Consider the following 12,866-nt stretch of genomic DNA (forward strand, 5'->3'; position numbering starts at 1 on the left):
AAAATGTAAAACATATGCAAGAAGTCCAAGAAAAATAGAAAATGCAAAACATATGCAAGAAAAGGTAAAGGAAAGTATAAGGAAAAGAAACAAAAGTCAAAGAAAACAATGCCCCAAGTGCCTATGTAGACACATCCTCCATCAAAGTAGGCTCTACTAAGGATAAATCAACTATGTTTTAAGCCAACTCCACTGGTTTGCTCTCCTGGAATAGTTTTAGCTGATGACCATTGACCTTAAAAGTCCTACTAGTAGCTTCATCTAGTCCTTCCTGTTAGGGTGCACCAACTTCTGCAACAGGTGCTTGACTTCCCTGTTGAATACCTCAACTTGCCCATTAGTTTGAGGATGATATGGTATAACAACTCTGTGTGTAACCCCATACTTCTGGAACAATGCTGCTATGTTCCTGTTACAAAAGTGACTTCCCTAATAATTGATGACAGCCTTAGGCACACCGAACCTGCAAAATATATGAGTACGGAGAAAATCTGAAACAACTTTAGAATCGTTAGTTATATTGGCCTTTACTTCTACCTATCTGGACACATAATCAACAAGTAAGATGTAAGAATATCCAGCAGGAACAGGAAAATGACCCATAAAATCACAAAAAATAATGGACTGCTGAGGCATCTCATTCCTCCTAGTGATAGTCCCTCCTGCCTTCTGACATACCTCACAACTCTCAGAAAACCTAGTTGCATCCCTGAATATGGTGGGCCAAGAAAATTCATTGTCCAATACTCTCCTGGCTGTCCTCTGCGGTCCAAAATGGCTTCCTACAGATGTGTCATGACAAAAATGCAGAATATCCTGAAACTCATGGTCATGATTTGTAAAGATAGTTATTTTGGAGCGAAGCAGATAAGAATGAAATTTATCTAATGCAAATACAATAGCTAGCAGCTCCTTGTTAGTGGTGGTATAATTTATCTGAGCTACATCAAGAATTCTAGAGGCATAAGCAATAACATGTGAAAATTTACCAACTCTCTGAGATAATACAGCTCCAAGTGCAAAGTCAGAGGCGTCACACATCAACTCAAAGGGAAACTTCCAATCTGGTCTCCTATTCAGCTTCTTAGCTTCAGTGATGCTAGCTGTGGGGTTTCCTTGAATCTAGAAAATCAGTCATAGGATATTATTTTTTTCTTAGAAAATCTCTTATTTCCTAGAAAATAAAGAAACAAACCACAATTTCTTGATCTTCTTCTGAGGTTGAATATAGGGCCTTTGCCTTAACTACATGTGAACTACAGTAACTCACTTATCTGCTACAAGACTTGAAGATTTCTTATTCTAAGTCTGTTGCATTGTACTGTGACAACTAAAGTGCTTTACACCTAGCAGTGAATCCAATTTTTCATGAGCATACGAAGCACCTTGATATCAACTACCATTTGGTTCGGGAGAAGGTTCCAACAGGGCTTATGAAACTGCTACCAATCTCTTTCAAAGGGTAATTTGCTGATGTGTTTACAAAGGCCCTCTTACCAAGGCCTTTTGGTGATATTCTTTCCAAGTTAGGGTTAGTTGACATTTTTCAACCACCTCTAGCTTGGTGGGGAGGGATATTAGAAAAGCAGACCAACACAAATGAGCCCAATAGCAAGGATGAAGGGTCACCTTGAAGCCCAATATGTATCGCATACCATCAGGGTCTTATTTGATGAATTTATGATATATTTCCTTTCTTATTCTTGTGCACAACTCATCTCTTCTATAAAGAGTTGGTTATGCTGAGTAATAGCAAGGATGAAGGGTCACCTTGAAGCCCAATATGTATTGCATACCATCAGGGTCTTATTTAATGAATTTATGATATATTTCCTTTCTTATTCTTGTGCACAACTCATCTCTTCTATAAAGAGTTGGTTATGCTGAGTCATTGTATATTTTCCATCAAACAGATTTAGAGTTTATTACAGGATAGGAATAGCCACCTTTCTATTAGAATTTTTTGTAGTTGTTTTAAGATTCACTGAGTTGTAGAATAATGCTAGCCTTATATATATATATATATATATATATATATATATATATATATATATATATATATATATACACACACACTATACAATGCAATAACATACATAAAAAAAAAAACATTCATCAATTCTCTCAATTATATTGTCATTACAAGTTCCTTAATTATTAACTTCACTTTCTTTTTCTATTTGTATTACTTTTTTATTGTTACTTGAAGAATTATTTTTTTAAACTGTAAATTTTTTACCTTCTAGAAATTGAATTATGAAAAGTCATGTGTAAATTATTTTCAAATTTTAATTTTTTGACTGTATCAAGTTAATTTTTAAATTAAATTTTTTGAATTATTTTGTAAATGATTTTAGAAATCTAAAAGTAATATATAAATGTTTTAAATTTTTTTAAAAATGACAATAAAATGAGTGGTAGAAATAGTAAAAAGTAGATAATGTAAAACATATGTGTGTGTGTGTAATGTTTGTTTTTGCTATTGCATTACTCATTTTATTATCATTTTTGTAATTTAATTTTTGAAAATTAAAAAATATTTCTGAAATTGATTTTTAAAATTTTATAAATCGTTAGGTAATGTAATATCCTATTATTTCTAACAAAAAAAATTGCTTTAAACAAGTTTAGATGTTAACAGTTTGATAACCATCAAGATATCAACTTCTCAGTCACATAAATCACAACATTTACGAAAAATAGCCATAATTTTTTAAGGAAAGGTCGACCAAGTCTTAGTTTGGTCCTAATAACAAATACACAAATGTTTTTTCCGAAGCTTATATCTCAAACCTATAAATATTCATGTGATGAACATGATTCTGCTCAAAGCAATGTAATCGGTGCATGTAGCCAAGTTTTATAATTTATAGCTGTTTAAAATAGCATCAAACAGACCCCGTTTCCTATAAAAACCTCACAAAGTGCATCATTAACTCCATTTAACTTCATTCATAGTCAAAGACTAGATTCTTTCCAACTAATTCAACATTGATCAGGAAGCAGAAAAGCACGTAAGAATACAGGTTTAATAAGTCAACCAAACTGAATAAAACATTGAAAGTACGAATTTTTATTAGAAAAACTAAATTATCAGTCCAAGGGTCCAACTGCACCCCATGGATTCAAGAAAAAACATAGGAGATCGAGAGATGAATGCACGAGGCCATATGAGAGCACTCAACACTGACAACACAACACAATACAAAATTCTTTCGGCAATACAGACAAACTTAGCTCTACTTCTAACACAACAAAATCCAAGAGTTAAAAATTCACTCTACTCTTAGCTAGCTCGAAAGAATACTTGTCATGTATGCTTTGATACTCCTCTACTCACAACAATGGTCACTGTAAGCCTCAACTGGTCTTGAAAGAAAGCTTTATCATCCAGGTGCCTCATTATCGAATCTCAGCTGTGAGACCATCTCAATTCAACTATTGTGTTACATTGCTAAAATCAACAGCACTAATTTTCACAGAACTACCCCTAAATTGCATCGTTGTGCCTTGCCTAGAGCTACCCATGGCCTTTTCTTTGATGACCCAACTGGTCCGTCAAGCATGCCACCATCAAACCCTCTAGTTCTCACTCCTTTGCCTGTGCCTCTTCCATAGGACCACTGTCTGTGTTGTCCCCCCAACTGTGTATCCACCATTTTGCCTCTCAACCAGTACCATGCAGTTCTAGCATCTATGGGTTGATGTTCACCCCTCACTAGAGTTTGTTTTCCTTAGAAAATCCGCCCTACATGCTCTAGCAAAACTAGAAGAAATCAAACTTTTCAAACATAGCTAAGAAAAATTGAAATTTTTGGGATATAACAGACTCAGTAAGGTTTTTGATGGAATGGAACGGACTATTAATATTTAGTAATTTGAAACAATAGCAACAAATTTATCAATGTCCATTTGCTATGATAGCTGAAAAAATTAATTCGAATTTAAGCTATGATCTATCAATTGGAAAAGGGCCCAAAAGCCTTGTCTTTAAACAGTAATCTAGAGCAACAACAGCTGAAACAAACATCAAAAGATTCTCAGATACATAAATCGTCCCATCCTGGGCATGCGATAAGAAACTTTCGAAGTTCAATTCAAGAAGTGGTCCACCGCCTAGGGTTGCAAGACCTGCATCGCGAGTTTGTTTCAGTATTACCGTTAACTTTATTTAGATTGTGAAGAATTCTGGTGAGTTCTATTGAATTCTGACATAGATTGTACTGTTTCAACAAAGCATTTAACTTGAGACCACAAATGAAAAGATAAAGAAAACAAACAATTTTATCTAAATTGATACCGTGGCAAAATTTCAACCTATTTAACATGTGAGCACGGTAAGGTGGATTACCTTTAACTACACCAAAAGCTGCTGCTAACCCTGTCTTAAGCTGAACATCATCCACGTTTCTCCTTATAGTGTATCGAAAAGTCAGTCCAAATAATGCACAGCAAATAAAGTTGATTGATAAAGGGAGAAGCAGCTGAGTTGTGTTGGTGACCTGAGTGAAGCATATGGGGAGCCCTGAAATGGTACCAACAACGGCAGAAATTGATGCTGCTTTTACTGATTCCCATCTCTCTACATCTTGATCAATTTCTTGACTTTTCATCCCCATGGATGCACCCCCATCTTCACGACCTTCCACATTTAGCAACAAAGAGCGTTCAGCTTCTTCAACCAAGGCATTTGCATCTAATATTTCTTTTTGACATTCTGCAATCTAACAATCACTCAATTTTTGTTAGTAATGACTCAAGTACAAATCAAGCTATAAAAAAATCAAGTCAAAGTCACAAGGTAAACTGCAAAGTACATTTAATCACAAGGTAAATAGTATTTTTGATAAAGAGGAACTCACCAAGAATGCATATGTGAAGTAGGGGAAAGCAAAACCAACAGATTTATTAAGTGATTCAAAATTTTAACAAGGAAGCACAAAAATAAAATCCCATAAGATCAGAGAGATTCTTGTCCATATTCCCCTTCCTCCTCTTGAAGGCATTATGGAACACATAAAATATGGAAAAAGCATAAATTACCACATTGGTGTTTGGGTCATATGTAAATCAGTCCCCAAGCTTCAATGTGTGTAAATCAGCCCCTTAGTTTTTAAAAAGGGAAATAAATCACACCCTCTATTACAGAAAAAGCTAAACTTTTAACAAATAATGTCACCTGACGTGCACATGACCAATTTCATGCACAAAAGCACCTTTGTATTTGTGACTATCAATCAAGCCCTAACAGACACTATAACATCAACCAGCCAGCATTTTTTTAACATAGTATATTTGTTTTTACACAAAATTCATATGCAGAAACCATCTAATGAAGAACCAAAGGAATTTCACTAGATATCACTGTTAACCTCTGATAGTAAGATAGCTTCAGCTATTCCCCAATGTTTCAAAACAAGGTTTAATTTTATCAAGGCTGAAAACTTAGCAGAAACAGAAAGAACTCCAGTTCTAATTTTTTGAAAAGTTTACTGTTTTCTGCAATTCTTAAATTTTGTTAAATAGTTTACTGTTTTCTTGATAAACATGGACCAATGGGGGAGACAAGTTCGGTACTATTATTAGCAGAAATGGTTTCCAAACGTTCTTCCTGTGAGCCACAAGATAACAACCCGCTTAACTTTTTGTTATAATGACTTCGATTCTGCACAACTCCCTATAAGGACGTACAATTATTTCATATTTGGCCCAGCCATTTATCCTAAGAAGCATGGCCATCTTACACATTTCTAGTTTTTCTCATCCTGTTGAAATACCATGTTCTTTTTGTTCAAAGATTTCTTCAAATTGAAGGTCACTGGTTTAAGTTGCACTGCTGTCAAAATGTGCATTTATTTCATTCGAACAAAAGTATATATTCTAGAAATATTCTTCTTTCACAATTTCTTCTTTTCATATTGATGATTGTGTTATAATTGTAACAGAGTATTGGTTAATGTTGACATCTTAGTACATAAGTTGAAGCTATCTCACTTTTCATTTTTGTCATGTACTGGACTGCCATTTGACATAGAATGCTAAACTTTCAGCAATGGCAAACATGACTTGGGGTAGTTGGCAGCCTTTTTCATATTTCTGTTAAGCCTATTTCTAGGCCGAAATACATATTAAGGTTTTTATTCTTGATTTATAAGAAAAGTGCAGAGATTATAGATGGAGTTAGAGAAGATTCATTAGAAATTGTATGGCTTCAGTAGGTCTCATGAAACTACACATATCTATACAGACAATATACCCTATTCCAGCCACAGGAGTTAGGGCATTATTTGCCATTAAATTGGTCACGTGCCTTGAAAGATTGGTAAAAAATGCAGTGATTAATTTCAAGTTTTCATTCTAAGAGTTTGACAACTGATGCAAAAAAGAATAATCATTACCTCTAAAACTTTGTCTTCAATCTGGGTGACGTAATCCTTGAACTGCTTGACAGAAATTTCTTGTTTTTGGATCAAAGCAAGTTCTCTCTTAGCCATCTCAACCCTCTGAGACGCCTTCTCTAACCCATCCAACAAAACCTTGTTCTCTTTTCTGCTCAAGAGCTCTTCAACTTGCTCGTCCACCATCCCAGATAGCGTGTCCTTCACATCATTGCTTCCCCTCTCATCTGAGCTCTTGCTGCGACATTTGAATGGTGGGAATGCTTTAAAAGACTTTATTAATAAAGGGGAAGGAACCTTAATGGAATTCATAATAATGGTGCAAGTATTCATAATGATCGTCGATGAAATCCAATTCCTCTTATCTACTATGCATCTGCTACCGAGTCTTTTTGTGGTGGTGGTGAAAACACTTCCATGTATAACGAAAATAGTTGGTGGAACAAACAGCATTATGTGCATGATTAAGAATCAATGTTATATTTATTATTTACATTTCTTATGATAATTAAATTTTTTTAAAATAATCTGAATAAGATTATTATTAAATGTTAAAATCTAATTAATAAAAAATCTTAATATTATTATTTGAGATTATTGTTTTGGCCTAAACTGTAAGTAAAATTATTATTTTAGTTTACACTAGAAAATCTTCTAAAAAAGTTTTGTTTGTATTAGATAAAATTCAATCTTATGATTATTAGTGAAGAGAGAAAAATGTACCCAAATCGTTGAGCTTAGTTTATAATAAAATTATATTTTTAAAACTATTTGTAAGAAGATTAAGATGATGGAACAAATTTTAGAGAAAAAAATTAAAAATAATTTTATTTTTTATTTTTTTGAAGAATTGATATGGATAATTTTTTGAGTAAACTAAATTTTATTCCTTTAAAAAATGACATATATTTTACTGTCCGCTCTTTTATTTCAAAATTATATAAATTCTTCCATTAAAAAAATCTATCACAATTTAATTTAATTTAAATTTTTTTTATTAAAGCACGCCTAAATACTTATTTGATATTTTTTAACTCAAATACTCTTTTTAATAAATGTTGCCATTTTTTACCAAATTTTCAATAGAATTTTTGGAAAAATAGCAAAACTCTTGCGTGCAAACAAAATTTTAAATCAAAGAACCATGTTGGCACTTAACCTGCCTCATCTAACACATTGCTCGACAAATTTGACAGAAATTAACAGAGAAGATTAAGATTTTTTTTCATAATTTTATAAACTAAAAATTATTTGTCATAATTTTACAAAATAAATTAACGGGTTTTAGATGTTGAAAGGATTAAATTATTCTAATTTTAGAGACTAAAAATTTTATTTTATAATTTTAGACTCTAAATTAAAAAATATCTATAATTCCAAGAATTAAAATATCCATTTCTAATAATTTTGGAAACTAATTTTTTTGTATAAGTTCAAGAATTAAAATGACATATTATTTATTTTTAAACATGTGGTACATAAAAAAATTAATAAAAATATCTTATTAAATTTTAAATTTTATGTTGATAAATTTAGACATTCTAAAAAATAATTTTTAAAATATAATTATTTATAATTAAAAATAAACAAAATTACTTCTATTTTATATAAAATTTTTAAGAATGAATAATTAAGGTTTTACAGAGTCTTATAAATAGTTTTTAAAAAAATAGACAAAATTAGTATTCTGTTAAATTTTAATTTTATTTTTTAATTTTTTTATAATTTATTTTAGTCCTTTAAGCTTCAATTTTTTTCTCTCAGTTATCCTTTTCATCATAATATCTTTTTCTTATCCAATATTACTTTTAGGGTTGTGATTGTTGTTGGCATACATATTTGAAGGCTTTTTAAAGCAAAAATTATTTAGAAATAAAGGGTTGTGTCTATTACTAATTTATTATACTATTTTAGTTGGGTGAAGTGTGAATGTTTTGAATAGCATAAAGATAATGAATCTGTATTACCAAGAGAATTTTGCTTCTTCAAGACTTCTTAAAGTTAGTAAAATAATTATTAAAATTTTAAGTTGTATTTTGAATATTAATATACCTATTTATGTGTTAGTTATGGCTTTGTTCTGTAGAAAATTTAGTATCAAACCATTATCCTCTAAGTTGTACTAGGGTACTAAAATGTGAAGGGTTTGTAATTCCATTTTGAATAAGATGAATTTTGAAACAAAATGTTTTTCATTGATGAAAAAAATCTCCTCCCACATATTGATGTCTTAGATTATTTTGTACTTTGTTGTTGATTTATTTTATTACGATTAAGATTTCGAATATCCATTAATCAATAATAATGTACCATAATTATTCAAAATAAACATTGATATAATCATGTTGCACACAAAATATCAGTATAAATAACTAATATAACTTGAAGTAAGTTCTATTCGTTGTTCAGAAGAAAAAAAGATGGCAAAGGGACAAAATACAGCATCCCATATTTGATGAAGTATGTAAACCCCCTACAAAAAAAAAACAGTAAAAAGACATAAGGCATATTCCAAATTTGACAAAATACATACGTGCATATTGTCACTTATGTTGAACTATCCCCGTTGTGTCCATCTTTCTCCTTTTTGGCCCTTCATTGGGAATACTAAAAGTGTCAGAGCTAGAGGCTAGAGTCTTACGTAGTCGAGTGGGAGGTGCAAAATTTGTTTGAACTAATGTGGTTGTCTAACAATTGTTGCCTTTATTCTAGTAGGTATTAGTTCATTTTGATATGCTTGAGTAGGTTCATCAATCATAGACTCGACACTTACTCAACAAAGTTGAAAAAATTGTCACCTGGAATACATTGACTACAATACGAATGCCAACTCACAATTCATTCTCAAATTGAGCACATAGATCTTCATCACTGCCCTCATGTTGAAAGTGAGATCAATACTTCATTAACTCATGAAATTTGGTAACATACTCCTCTACAGACATATTTCCTTATTTTAACTTAAGGAATTCTCTCACTTTTTGCTTTTGCAGATCTCTTGGAAAGTAGTTTCCTAGAAAACGATATGAATATCTCCCAAGAAATATATCTATCTTCTTGAGGTAGAGTCTAGCTGGCGAACCTCCACCAGTCCTCTGCTTCTCCATTCAACATGTAAGTAGCATAACTCACTTTATGTTCCTTGCAGTAGCACATTGCGTCGAATATCTTTTCTATATCAGCAATCCACCTTTGGGCTCCTTACTTTACCTGGCGAACCTTCACCAGTCCTCTGCTTCTTCATTCAACATGTAAGTAGCATAACTCACTTTATGTTCCTTGCAGTAGCACATTGCGTCGAATATCTTTTCTATATCGGCAATCCACCTTTGGGCTCCTTACTTTACCTGGCGAACCTCCACCAGTCCTCTGCTTTTCCATTCAGCATGTAAGTAGCATAACTCACTTTATGTTCCTTGCAGTAGCCCATTGCATCGAAGATCTTTTCTATATCGATAATCCACCTTTAGGCTCCTTCAGGATTGAATTTTTCTTCAAACCTTCGAGGATTATACTTCGTGAACGATGATAATCCTCGATATTCAGCCAGTATACATCCTGATTTTGTACTAGAGCTTATAATACTTACGTCATGCGGTTTAAGATTTTATTTGTAACTTCCACGGGTCTACCTCTACTAGCCATGATTCTAAATTGAAAGAAGTCAATCAAATTCATTAGCAACTATCATTCACACAAGTACACATGCAATCAAATCAAACAACTCACACAAATCCCTATTTGGAGAACCTAACAGGTTATTCTAACAATCAATCAACTCTTATTCTTGTTAAATAAGAATACAAAAGTACACAACACAAAAAACTAGTCTCATACTCTGATTTGGGAGAATTGCTTTAGTACCAAATTATAACATCATTATTTTATTTATACAATTTAAGAAAATAACTTTATATAGGAAAGATGAATTAAATTAAATTCACTTATAATTAAAGTGCAAAGTTTGAAAAAATTTAAAACCTTCCCCTTTGTTACTTAAACATATAAAATTTTCCAATAATAAAGCAATAGGAAACAAATAAATTTAGACTAAAATCAAAATAAAATACATACATTTATTAGCATCATTAATGTACAAGAGTTTAATAATTACAAACATAATTTCAAAAGACATTAGGACTCATATGTCATTTACAATATCAAAATAAATCAATCCCAATGAGCAATTATCTCCACCTTGAACCATCCCTCTATCTTAGCTAACTCCTCTAGAGATATATTCACGTCCTCCCCAAGATCACTCATATTGACTACCACCTTAATGCAGTCACTTGCTCAAAGGTAAACTGGGTAGGTCTTCCTATGTAGTCATGGTCAAGAAAGGTGTACAAGTAATTCACTACACCTTGCGTCTGGACTGTTCCTCGATATATGTACAAGTTGAGTGTATGTCAAATTCTCCCATGCATAGGGTACCTAAAAGGAATACTATAATCTATGTCTATTTCAATTGTAAATACATTACCTACTATATCATTATAATCTATTATAAATTTACAATAACAGAACATATGTCATTCTCTAAATACAAAATGTAACCTATTAATTATAAATCCTTCCTCTACCATAATATTTCTCTAAGGAGTGGTCATCTTGTTTCGCTAAAATATTTAGTAAAGATGAGCCTATTTTTGCATTACTAGACATGATAAACATAATATCAAGTCAGACATACATGAACAACATACTAATCAATCAAAAATAACAAATACATTCAATATACATACGATAATCAATAATACTATGATTTTATTTCATCAACATTTTAGTATTCCTGAATTCCTTATTTCAATCACTCCCTATCCCCTGACCTTGAGATCATCTTCAGTATAAATAGTTGTTAGATAGCCACAACAACATGGATACAACATGTGCCGACCCAACATCTTTTAGCAAAAGTATGGTCAGGAAATTAGGTCAGGAAACGAGTGAAAGGCATGTAGTGCTTTTACTTTCATTAGTTATGCACAAATAAATAAAAATATCCACCACCATCATTTCTCAAGGATTTCTAAAATTGTCTCTATCTTCAACATTGCTAGTATATCTCTGAACTATCCACACTTATCCTTATCACCTTCCTTTTCTTATCATCATTTCACCCTTTCATATTTCTCATTATAATTTCTCTCTTTTTCATCCCTCAACATAGCATAAATTTATCACTTTCAAGGTAACATATCTTTCATCTTTCTCTATTTCTTTCTTATTTAAATCCACTTTTATATCACATATCAACTAATTATGCTGCAGGTCAGACACCCTCAGGTTCAGTTCAAAATGTATATGTGTGTGTGTGTGTGTGTGTGTGTGTATGGAACACATGTCATTCCAAGTCATCAAAGATAAGGAAACATATTTAATCAACAAGTTTATTCAGACATATATTCACAAACAAGAAATGCACAATCACATTCTCATGAGCACAAACACATCATGTTCTCAGTAATGGAATAGAGCTTTCCTTACCTCAAATAAACAATTTCATGAAGAGGTTAGTGGAAAAAGGTCATCCAAAAGACCAAAGTCTTCCTACATATTATAAAGAAGAGCACCATTTGAGAAGAGAGAAAACAAAGGATAAGATTAAAGAGTCAAGCTCTGATAAACTTACTAATAATTTGGTGGAATTAGGATTCAGGCCTGTTTTTGGAGCTAGTTTAGAGCTCAAAGGTGTTTCTCTTAGAGAAAGGAAGAGAGAGTTCAGAGAAAAAGAGTCAGGAAAGGTTTCTTGGATTGTAATGCAAGTTTTCTAGCTAAAAATCTCTTAAATACCCCTCAAACTCGCACGCTTTCATTTGAGCGAGAGCGTGTTCTCGCTTGAGCAAGACACCTTTTCACCTAGGCAAGAAAATTAGACAATGGTTTCTTAAGCTTTTTTTGATATTCTCGCTTGAACAACAGTCATTCTCGCTTGAACAACAGTCATTCTCGCTTGAGCAAGAAGAGGTCCAGAGAGTTACCCAAATTTTTCTACGAGCCTGCTTAAATGAGCTTCATCTTTCTTGGGTGAGATCATTTCTCGCATGGGCAAGAGGACAATTAGGTCAAGTTTATCCTATCTCGTTTGAGCGAGACTCATCTCGCTCGAGCGAAAATGATCTAAAATCTTGTGGTTCTAAATGCTCAGTCTCACTTGGGTAAGACCCCTTGCACCACACCTCTATTAAACTCTCATTAAATCAAATAAAAACACATTCTAACATTGTAACACTCTCAATTTTGTGGCCTTTGTATGGAAGAAAATAAGATAGGCTCTCACTGTAGCTAGAATGACAGACAACAAAAGGAAAATTTTGTCTGGTTTTATAGTTGTAGCGAGAATATCACGAGTTAAGGGGTATTTAAGGGTCTTCAACCTAGAAAATTTGGATTACATACCAAAATCTCGAACTCTCCTCTGTTCTCTCTGATTTCTCACCCTCTTTTCTTAAAAATCCTCCTCTA

General features: G+C 32.5%; 1 protein-coding gene across 2 annotated transcripts; it reads right to left on the bottom strand.

The window, feature by feature from the left end:
- Nucleotides 1–3,019: 3,019 nt before the first annotated feature.
- On the bottom strand, nucleotides 3,020–6,825 carry LOC113867235. Of its 2 annotated transcripts, XM_027502401.1 has the most exons (4): nucleotides 6,728–6,809; nucleotides 6,399–6,636; nucleotides 4,352–4,724; nucleotides 3,020–4,131 (listed from the first exon to the last, which is right to left on the bottom strand). In XM_027502401.1, exons 2-4 carry the CDS (start codon nucleotides 6,582–6,584, stop codon nucleotides 3,950–3,952), a joined length of 741 nt encoding a protein of 246 aa, XP_027358202.1. In that variant the 5' UTR covers nucleotides 6,585–6,636; nucleotides 6,728–6,809; the 3' UTR covers nucleotides 3,020–3,949. The 2 variants fall into 2 exon arrangements, with proteins under 2 accessions (XP_027358202.1, XP_027358201.1); XM_027502400.1 differs by having other exon boundaries at nucleotides 6,399–6,825.
- Nucleotides 6,826–12,866: the final 6,041 nt, after the last annotated feature.

Source organism: Abrus precatorius, unplaced genomic scaffold (genome assembly GCF_003935025.1).
Source record: "Abrus precatorius isolate BTA unplaced genomic scaffold, Abrus_2018 Scaffold5, whole genome shotgun sequence".
NCBI lineage: Eukaryota > Viridiplantae > Streptophyta > Magnoliopsida > Fabales > Fabaceae > Abrus > Abrus precatorius.

Bases quoted from the DNA above. Each gene is read 5' to 3' on its own strand.
- LOC113867235 (XM_027502400.1), bottom strand. From the start codon at position 6,731: ATGAATACTTGCACCATTATTATGAATTCCATTAAGGTTCCTTCCCCT. The intron at 4,725-6,398 runs GTAATGATTATT...AGTGATTGTTAG, and splicing joins TTGAAGACAAAGTTTTAGAG to ATTGCAGAATGTCAAAAAGA. The intron at 4,132-4,351 runs GTAATCCACCTT...CTCGCGATGCAG, and splicing joins AGCTTTTGGTGTAGTTAAAG to GTCTTGCAACCCTAGGCGGT.